Source organism: Trichoplusia ni, chromosome 17, assembly GCF_003590095.1.
Source record: "Trichoplusia ni isolate ovarian cell line Hi5 chromosome 17, tn1, whole genome shotgun sequence".
Lineage (NCBI taxonomy): Eukaryota > Metazoa > Arthropoda > Insecta > Lepidoptera > Noctuidae > Trichoplusia > Trichoplusia ni.
In genome coordinates this window covers 1,859,814-1,869,901 of record NC_039494.1, presented here as the reverse complement: position 1 = coordinate 1,869,901, position 10,088 = coordinate 1,859,814, and the positions used below count along the sequence as shown (strand labels likewise).

Sequence of the window (10,088 nt, the reverse complement as noted above, 5' to 3'; positions counted from 1 at the left end):
GTTTAACTGCTTTCCGAAGATTTATGTTATAGACCTCATAAACAATGACTAAACGGTCGATTGCACCATAAATGACCAAAAAGATTTTTAAACATAAATTTCGTTTTGGGTAGCTAACTCCCAAATAATTTCATAATCAGTTGCTAAGGAAAATAAATCCGTCAAGTTGTCAAGGTAACGCCTTTGTTTGCGGATCAATTGTCCCACTTTAGTGAAATTAATACGATATTCAGATTTTGATTTCGAGACGCTTCGGTGTCGTGTTTGCAAGTTTTTTTTTAAGGCTTTAAAGTAACAATGAGTGACCAGAAGGCGATAGAACCAGGAAAAATGGTCCCTGGGTACTGTTCCGCGACCTGCACTGATAAGGAGAGTATGAGAAAGGAAATTAAAAAGCCGGACGTTAAGACATCGGATTTATTTGTTACCTGCAACCTTCCGAAGAGATTCGAATATCCTCGTAAGTCAATATAGTACCATATCTAATTACTCTTTTCCTTTTTAAATAAAAGCTTTCAAAGGAATCTAATGGTATTAAATTTGGATAAACGTGTGATATCAAATGTGGGGCCTTTAAGGTGTTTTCTTTTTTAGTTTCTTAAACATTTCCTGAGTATTGCCAATACTTACCTTCCGCTAATTTCAGATCAATGAACTGAATGATCTGCTTTGGTAAAACGTGAATAATAATAGTAATTCTGGGAACGAGGATATTTCTGAAAAATCTATGAAACATAATTTGTCGGTGTCAGATTTCTTTGAATTACTTTAAAATTAATTTATAACAAGTTTTCGAAAACAAGGTTTATTAAATCGAATTTCATTCGCCACTCGACGGGACTTTCAAAAGTAATTACGGTTTCGTCCTTGTTTGCGGAGAAAAAAAACAATAATAAAAAAAAAATACCTGCCTTACTTTTAGAATATTTTTTTTTCTACTTTTCTTTACTCGAAAAAATTCTTACAAGTTTACAAAATGCTTAGTTCCTTTTACCTATTATAACTACTTTCATAATCTTATCTCTATAATAAAAGAACATAGTATACATCACCCTTTACCCTCATACATTGTATGTTAGGGTTGAGTACCTACTTAGATGCTTCGGTAAATTAACTGAAGTTTCTAAGTTATCACCATGACGGTCATAGTTTAGAACTGTCGCAAGATACAAGGGCCTTCCCGACAGAGTGACGCCCGTATTATGATACTGGCTTGTGAATGATACGGGAGCCTTGTCGTCACGCTATCGTTATGGGATATCAAAGATTCTAGTACATTAGTCGCGTGATCCTCGACTCCTTTAATAATAAATTGGCCACGGCCTAAATTAACTTTGTAGCCATTGGAACACTAACAACGTACTACACAGCGTAGATTGGCGTCTCTATATCATCATCATCATCATCAGTCTATATTCGTCCTCTGCTTGGCATAGGCCTCCCCAATAGCACGCCTTTGAGATCTATCTTCGGCTGCTCGCATATCACTTTACGACTTCATAATGTAGGGCGAAAGAACGACCCCTAAAACCTCTTAATACTGGCTGAAAAGAAAAGCAATCTTGTTTCTAATTTTTTTTCCTTTGTTATTCAGATAGGCATTACATACGCATTCGTGGTCATTGATCTTTACCCAAATGAAAACATGCGGGTTGTTACTTAAAATCGATATGAACGAAAAAAACGCGGTAGCATTTGTAAACCTAGTATTGTTCAATTTTAGGCAGATCTCTATGTAGCTATTGACTCATTCTTATCTAGTCTTAAGCATAGCTTAAAGAAAATCGTAGCGAATATTAATATTGTATTATCCTCATGTTTGCATGAATGTGTTCAATTGTCATTATTTTCATTATTGCTGTAAACCAGCTGTTAGTGAGTATACCTATTACAATGAAGTTTTCATTTCAGATTGGTTCAATGGTTACGGTTGCCAGGAGAGCAAACAACACCCGTTCTACAGAACAACTGCCAGCGAATACGGGTGGTATCCTCCAGGTAATCATTTATTATGATAATACGTTTTAAACACATATCATGTTCGATTTTGATATCAAGGGGCAATATCAAAAGATTAGAGTAACTAGAGTATTAGAGTAACTAGAAGGCTTTGAGGGCTTTACCTGATCGAGAATTAAATAGACAACTTGATATATGATACCTACTACTGCATATCATTGCTGCCATGTTATGGTATATTGTTAGTGTAATTTCGAAAGTCTTACTTCACCTAGTTAGGGTTCTTAGTATACATTAGAATCTAGACCAAGTTTAAAACGAATATTGTCAAACGTGACAGTAAGTAGAGAAAGCCTAATTAATATTAATATGTTTTTGTTCGCACTGGAAGGTGTGAACGGAACTTGCTCTACATTTATTTGTGACGACTCTCTAGGATACGTCGCGGATGTGTTTGAATATACCTTTAGCTAGATACATATGTATACGTTTAGAGCTGAAAGATTAGCAGTTCATGATGTAGTAGACTTTGACTTATGGTTATGTAGAGTTTGTTGCGCCGCGCGTCCCTTCTTCTTCACAGCTAGAGCATTTATTAGCGGCGTAGGCTGGACGAATGTAACCCATGTCCAATGTAACTGTTCTTCAATAAAGGCTACTGAGTAGCTTCCTTTGAACAAGGCATTTTATATAACCGTATTTAAATGAACATGCAAATTTGTAGAGAAAAGTGAAACATAAATGTCATATTTATTGAACCAGTTTCCCTTAAGTTTAATGAATATAAATGTCAAAATCTAAATGGTTTTTTTATCGTGTGGGCTAAAAACAGGCGCGTAGCAAACGTTAGATTAAATAACTAATGACTACAAGTGAGCAGTTACAAAATATCATTCCCATGGAGAGGAACCAGCAAGAAACTCCATCGGTTACTCTTTCAATAAAATCAATCCACTATTGCTGTTTCTACTGGTTTGGACAAAAGTAATCTCCAAATGTCAATCAATATTTTGTTGTTTATCATGGCAAAAAATATATTGCAGTTTTAGGAGATATGAGATGAGGCAACAAATATTAATTCTACATTTATTTGAAAATGTTTACTACAACGTATTTTTGATGACTGTTTTAGGTTATCATTCAATCCCCAGTGCGTATTACCCAAAAAGTCAACAGTTTTCGAATCATTTGGCTCAAGCTGGCATGTATCGGAATTACTCTCTGAACACTATCTGTGATAAACCGCCCTACAAATAAGGTTTTAATGGAGTGAAAAATTATAGAATATGGCACTTTTATGATAACATTTATCGCTTCTAACATTCGCAAATAGCTACGCCATAAATATGTTTGTTTATTGATATCACGACGCTTATTTAGTTTTGCCTTTATAAATTTTGGTTGTTAACTTCTTGGTTTTTATAAGCAGATAATGTTCTTTATCGGTCGTTTTTAATGCTCACAAGGGATGTAGAGTTTACTTAATACACTTATAGCTTTTTTTCACAAATTCTTTCCTAATAATTGTTATTTTTTGTTTTAATCCTGTGCGTTGCTACACCTGCAGGCAAGCAAACGTGGAAGTTCCGTTGGTTTTACGTTCTTTTGGTTTTCAGAACAGCTTGCCGTGTTTTTGTATGTACAGTTTCAGACACATTTGGATAGATGGCGCTATTCCCTATTATGGTTAAACTAACTTTTAAGTTTTAACTAGCTTTTTAGGAGAGTTATTTCTTTTTAAGTTTCAAGTTCTTATTTATATGTTTTTTATTTATTAGTTTAAGTTTACATGTTTACGTTAAAGAATTTAACTTAGGTAACTACCAAATATGATACTTTATGTGCATGTTATAATTTATTTTATGTTCAGTACGGGTTTTTAGCAATTTTGGTTATAAGTACTTACTGAAGCATGAAAACAATAAAGTTAACGCTCAAAATGTTTTTAAACAAAAAGTTGATATAACATATCATAAATTTAAGTTATAATTAATGTTTATGAATATACTCACTTAAAACATATGTAAGTTTGAAATTCAGAAGTTAAATTTTAGGTTATTTTATTTTAGGACCCCGTCTTAAAGTAATATTATTGCGGATGTGGAAAAGAGATGCAGGTCTACGCCGTGTATAGCGCTGTCCCGCTTTTACAACCATAACAATATTACTTTATGACTAGTTGGTAGACCCTCAGGAATGGTATTATGGAAAAACATTATATTTATCCCTTTTATAACCTACATTGTATTATTTTATTACAAATAAATTTTGCTTTCCTTCGTTTTTATTTCTTTTCTTGACGTAGAGTGTTATTCCATTTTCGTAGCTTATACAGCTTGCTTCATGACAGTGTGTGGTCACATACACCATGTAAAACACTGCTTCGATTGAGCTATCACGATCACCTTGTCCACCAGATAGATTTCCAAAAATCTTTGCTACGTACATATATATTTTTTCATGGCGCAATCAAGAAAGAATGTCAAGGATTAAGCTTGGGTCCGAAAATATCAGGCAAAATGTCTGCTATCCCGAAAAATGTGCTCAAGTAAACCGTTATTAAAAAAGAATAATGATACTGCAAGTTAAAATTTCGTGTGACGTCATTTGCCAGTAAAACTTGCAATGCAACGTTACTATAAGGAACTTCTACATGTTTCACTGTCTTCTTCATTTATTCGTTTTATCTTCGTATTATATATGTGAAATAAAAATGCGTACAAGATTGGATATGTTTTGGAAATCTTTCTACTGGACAAATTGAATTTCTTTCATCAAATATTTATATATATTCAAATACATTTTACTTTCCCCAGGGATATATTCCGTGCCGTCAGTATTCTACCCTGCCGGTCAGACGTTCACGAACCGGCTGGCTTCTGCCGGAATGTACCGGAATTACAGCCTGAACACCGGAATGGATCCCGTGGGATATCAGTAGAACTGACTAGGAGTAGGACCCATCTGCAAAATATTAACTAATTCATAAGATTAGTTTCAGCAAATTTACTGTGTCTTTACCACGTTGTTAATTAGTAGTAGAGAAAATATTCATATTTGGGGCGTATTCTGAAGCTTGCCATCAGCTATTGTTTTAAGAATAATCATAGCTTAAATAGGGCTATGGTTTCGTTATATAACCCAAGTTATTATTGTCGTATATATGTAGATGTGGAGTTTTGTATTTTGATATATTTCGTGCATTTTATTTCAGACATTTTTAAACGCTCATTAGTCGTAACAAAATCTACTTTTTGACTGTTTATCTTTTTACTTAAGGAGATGTTTATTTGGTTTATTAATATTAAAGACTTAATTAGGAGGTCTCGAATTTGTTATTTATCTACTAAGCCTTCTGAAATATTTGTCTTCAAACTAAAAATTACTAATGATAGATGTCTCCTTATTTTATTTGATTTTGATTCAGCAACGCTGATAAACAGCATATACTTTATACATACTATGTAGAATTGTAACAAAGAAACCATGTTTTTAGTCATATACGTTATTAATAAAACAATCATCCATAAAATATTGTTTCTTTTTGCGGGAGTAGGAAAGAAAATCACTCACATCGGTATAGACTTACCAAAAGAGGTATTTATTTATTATTCATATTATATAGATTAACATGCATTCAAATTCCATTAACATATTCCATCCGAACTAGGGCATGGATGCCACAATCACGAGAATTGCAAAAATTTCGTTATTATTTGATTGTCCATTTACCAACGCGTTTGGTAAAAGCGCATGACCGAGTATTTTTATCTCCTGTTGAAATGGATTTAATAAAGTCGTGACACTCCATGCCCATTATTATTACCTATAGAAGATTAAGCCACGATAATAAGATCAATAGGTAAAGGGGCCCTTAATCTTCAGGCCGCGCCCTTACCGTGACTATCTTAAAAAGATCCATCTTCCCATATTGAGTACATATTTGTATAACTTGTTAGCAACAACAACAACAGCATTTATATTAATTTGAGTGTTTATACTATACTCTTAACAATTAACAAACGTCAAAGTCTTCAAACGATACAAATTAAATAAATTATACTTATCTAAATTACAATTAAACCTTCGTACTAACTGATGACACCCACTCTAACGTAATGGAATCGAATCAAGTTTGAACATACATAAATGTATGTAATTAATTAATAATCATCGTAATATAAAATTGCGCATTTATAGACACGTACTTAGTAACACGTATCTACGTGGCTATCCATACTAAGGATTCGTGTCAAATCTAACTACCGGTGCAGACTATCGAGTAAATTATATATTTAGCTAAACGTAACCTAGGTACTATACAGGTCCGCCAGTACCGGGCGCCAACAACGAAGTTATCAAATATTATAAAGGTAACGAACTAAACACAGGTACCTATTGTTTTGCTCAAACTTAACGCCTGCTCCTATTACCACTGCCTTAACGTAATGAGTCATTTAACTTACATTTGTATACGTATATAACTATTTTCGTTGTAAAATCTACGATAACAAGTGGGCTTGGTTATAATATTATCTGTTTGTTATATAAAAACGCTTAAAATTTACTAGGTATTTTAATTTATAAATGTCCTACGAAAGTGTGATTAAATTATATTTCAACTACACATTGAAATGTCTACTTCGCATTAGCTAAAGAATAAGTATAACATTACTATAATGTTTAAAGTTTTAAACTTTGAATAGTTTGAAGCATAATGCACTCGCCGACGTGCGCTCCCAGTCATTCTGATATGACGATCCATCACACTTCGTTGACACACACCCAACAATCTAATGACTTGATTAAATATCCATAATCCATTCCAAATAAGAATAATCATGATATATATTGGAGTGCATACAATATGTAGGTAAAGCATACACATGTACATACAATATCATGACAAAGTAGCATAAAGTATATTGATTTGTCGATAACTAATACACGAAGCGTGATTCACACAGACGAAGATGTACATATGAGTAACAAGATTCTTAACACTATGAAATATAACTAGTAATAAGGTATATATAAAATGTGGATCAATTCTTGCGATTAACAATATTGTCTTCAATAGCATTGCTCATATCCCAATTGCCAACAATTTAAGATCTAACAGGACGACGGAGTAAGATCTTTTTAATGCTGATACAAAGTGATTATATCCAGCATCCAATTTTTAGAACATTTTATTGTTCATTCAAATTCCGAATTGTAAGTTATAAATAAATAATTTTGAAGAATCATTACACGTCGCCGTCTCCACATATCTCCATTTATTGCTTTATAATATTTGTCTTTCACAACAACTATTAATATAGAATAGTGTTAACATTAGCCCATCATATACTGGTCTTACGAAGGTGCAGCGAGTGTAGAAGAGTAGGAGATAGAGAAACACTACTACGCCGAGGCCGCGCGCCTCGCGGTTGCCGAACGGGTTCGATCACAATGCAGCTCAGTTGATTCGTACTTAAACTTATTGTAAAAATCTATCGTTATCATACATTAAACTATGCTTAGAATCCTGTTTCGTACATGGATGTGCTTAACACTCTCTGAGGGATGGTCCCTTCAAACAGTTGTACTTGGCTGGGACGTCCGCATCTTAGAACAACATAAACACATTCTGATTTTCGATCACATCTTATTAGAAGCCAAGTCTTGTCCAGATGTTTAATTTGTATGTTTTACAAGTAATTTTGTTTTATTCAAAACTTATTCCTACATCGAATACACTGTTAAATAACATGAGTACTTTACTAGTGGTTATTGCTGCGGGCAACAGACGTGTAGCGAACGTTTAATTACGTTGCAGGATGCATAAGGGTGCCTTAATTTGGTTCTGAGAAATTGTATTATGGTAATATTTTAGTTGGTTCCAGTACATCGTCTATTGTCCGTTAGTTCGGTAATTGATACGTTTTACATGTCGCCGAATATTCCGGCGAATGTTTTGCGTAGATTCTTCATTGTATCTTCGGCGTCTTCTGTGAGCGTGGCGCTGAGTGAGCCCTGGCGTGCGAAACCACCGCGACCAGAGGCCGAGCCCGAGTTGGGCGCAGCGGCCGCTGGCGCGGTGCTGCTCGCAGTACTTGGCGCAGCTGATACCGAAGACACCGTGGATGATTGAGATGCTGTAACAAAAGCAACGGCTTTTGTCAAGCTCATTATTTCGAGCTTAATACGACTGGAGTCGTAAATAACCATGACCTGATTGAAAGCATAAACGCGTGAGGACGTTCAGCTTGTTAGGGAAAATCCCTAGACCTATAAATGTTCAACTTAAGGCTATTCAAAATCGGGACTTTTTGTTGCATTATATTTCATTATATACCCTAATAAGTATCTTTGCGGCTAAAGTGTAATCCACGTATTTTGAAACCGTCTACGAAAATGATTTGGTTAATAGTTTACCCTGTGAATCACGACGAGTGAGCGGTGGGGGTGGTGGCTGCGATGGTTCGGCGGGTATTGGCGGCAGAGGGCGGTCGATACTGGCAGCAGACGCCAGCGGTGCGGGCGGCGGCACGCTCGGAGGCCCAGAAGTGCCGATTGGCGGAGCGCGCTCCTCCGTCGGCGAGCCAGCCGCTGAACTGCCAGATACTGAGCTCCGTGACGTAGTCTTCGTTATGCCGGGGCGACATACCGCCTGGAAAGTCGAAAATGAGAAATTATTATGATTTTAAGATTAAAGATTAGGATCAGTACATAAAGAGGTCGGCAAAAAAAGTTTTTAGTATAAGAAAATTACCAATGAAAAGAAATGTAATTTTCAAATTGAGTAGTATGTCGTGACATTTCATTCAGTTGAAGACAAAATCCTCCATTGAGTATTGTTAGAGTGTTATAATAATTAAATGCTAGAGCATTTTTAATTTTATCCCAAGGCTTCCAGTACCAACATAGAATACAACAAATAAGTAGGTCTTACCTGCATACGCTGCAACACAAGTTCAGCAAGATGGCGGCGGTCTTCCTCTTGTGTGTCTCCCATGAAAGAAGTAGCGGAGTCATTCAGCTCGATGATGTGCTCACGACCATCCTTGCCTACCACCAGCTCCAAAGCGCAGACTTCCAGACCTCCAAATATCTCGCTTACCTATAGAGAGTTAAAATACTAATCAAATTTTCAGCAATCTGGTACCATTTATTGTAGAATCTAAAAATACATTTTTATTATACATACGTACCTACTAAGTACTCAAAATAGCTAAAGTTTCTTATGTCGTCGATGCTTACCTACATTTTTATCATGCATAAACCACGTACATATCCTCATAAGTCGTGATTTGTCGAGTAAATACACACTCGAACTTTCCTTAATCATGCAGATATCTACGAGTACCTAATTACGAGCATGTCTAGTACTCCACTTAAGAATATTCTGTGTGCTTTCGATTCTCAGATCGAACTCGGAAGTTTTGAACACATAAATTGATATCGTTTGCTAACATTATGCAGCGTTTCTTACTTGAGAATTTATGTGAAATAAATACCAATTAGTCAGTAAATAGGTAAGTTAAACATGAAACCAATAAAACAAAGTTGCAGTTTCCGCGTGTTAATTAATTACTACAATATGAATGTTTATGTTCGCGCCCCTCTTAATAAAGCACGTTTTAAATAATAATAAGTCCCATTTATAATAATGTTTATGATTTTAATTGTAACTTGGACGTATCAAATACAATATAAGCCTATTAACTCTAACTACTACTACTATTACTAAGGTCGTGCTGCTGATATAGATCTGCCTCACGATCGATCAAGCTTTTGATAAAAATGTCAGAATGAAATATTAATCAAAAATATTGCTCAGATGATGGATTTCAAGAATCACAATATTTTTTATAAAAGAACTAGCTCTACAAAAGTAATATAAAAGCCTGACAGGTAGATACGCACCTCATCGATCCACATCTTGTATCTATCGTTCATCCCGATAGCTTCAAGCATCGCAGATCCCTGATTAGTTTTCCAATTTCCCGATATAGATTTGCGCCTGGAAAATGTTTACTTGGTGTTACTATTACCGATACCCAACGTGATATCGCACTTCACACGTCTCATTCATAAATATATGAACGTGTGTTTGCCAACATTCAGGACGCCTGCACTGTTTT

At 35.1% G+C, this 10,088-nt stretch overlaps 2 protein-coding genes across 2 annotated transcripts in view; one reads left to right on the top strand and one right to left on the bottom strand.

The window, feature by feature from the left end:
• Nucleotides 1-150: 150 nt before the first annotated feature.
• On the top strand, nt 151-4,931 carry LOC113502449 (UPF0691 protein C9orf116). Its single transcript, XM_026884019.1, has 3 exons — nt 151-460; nt 1,912-1,998; nt 4,776-4,931. The coding sequence occupies exons 1-3, from the start codon at nt 298-300 to the stop codon at nt 4,898-4,900; spliced, it is 375 nt and encodes a 124-aa protein (XP_026739820.1). The 5' UTR covers nt 151-297; the 3' UTR covers nt 4,901-4,931.
• Nucleotides 4,932-5,533: 602 nt separating this feature from the next.
• The window catches only part of LOC113502689 (synapsin), a 32,809-nt gene continuing 28,254 nt past the window's right edge, over nt 5,534-10,088 (bottom strand). Inside the window, exons 10-13 of the mRNA XM_026884341.1 lie at nt 9,871-9,967; nt 8,897-9,064; nt 8,380-8,614; nt 5,534-8,099 (exon numbers count right to left, since the gene is read on the bottom strand). Coding sequence (XP_026740142.1) covers nt 7,888-8,099; nt 8,380-8,614; nt 8,897-9,064; nt 9,871-9,967 — 712 coding nt within the window. The 3' untranslated portion in view covers nt 5,534-7,887. The remainder of the gene's footprint in view (nt 8,100-8,379; nt 8,615-8,896; nt 9,065-9,870; nt 9,968-10,088) is intronic.

What these genes read in the sequence shown, in the direction of transcription:
- LOC113502449 (XM_026884019.1), top strand. Translation starts at nt 298, where the DNA reads ATGAGTGACCAGAAGGCGATAGAACCAGGAAAAATGGTCCCTGGGTAC. An exon ending in GAAGAGATTCGAATATCCTC is followed by an intron (nt 461 to 1,911) that starts GTAAGTCAATAT and finishes TTTTCATTTCAG; the next exon opens with ATTGGTTCAATGGTTACGGT. An exon ending in ATACGGGTGGTATCCTCCAG is followed by an intron (nt 1,999 to 4,775) that starts GTAATCATTTAT and finishes TACTTTCCCCAG; the next exon opens with GGATATATTCCGTGCCGTCA.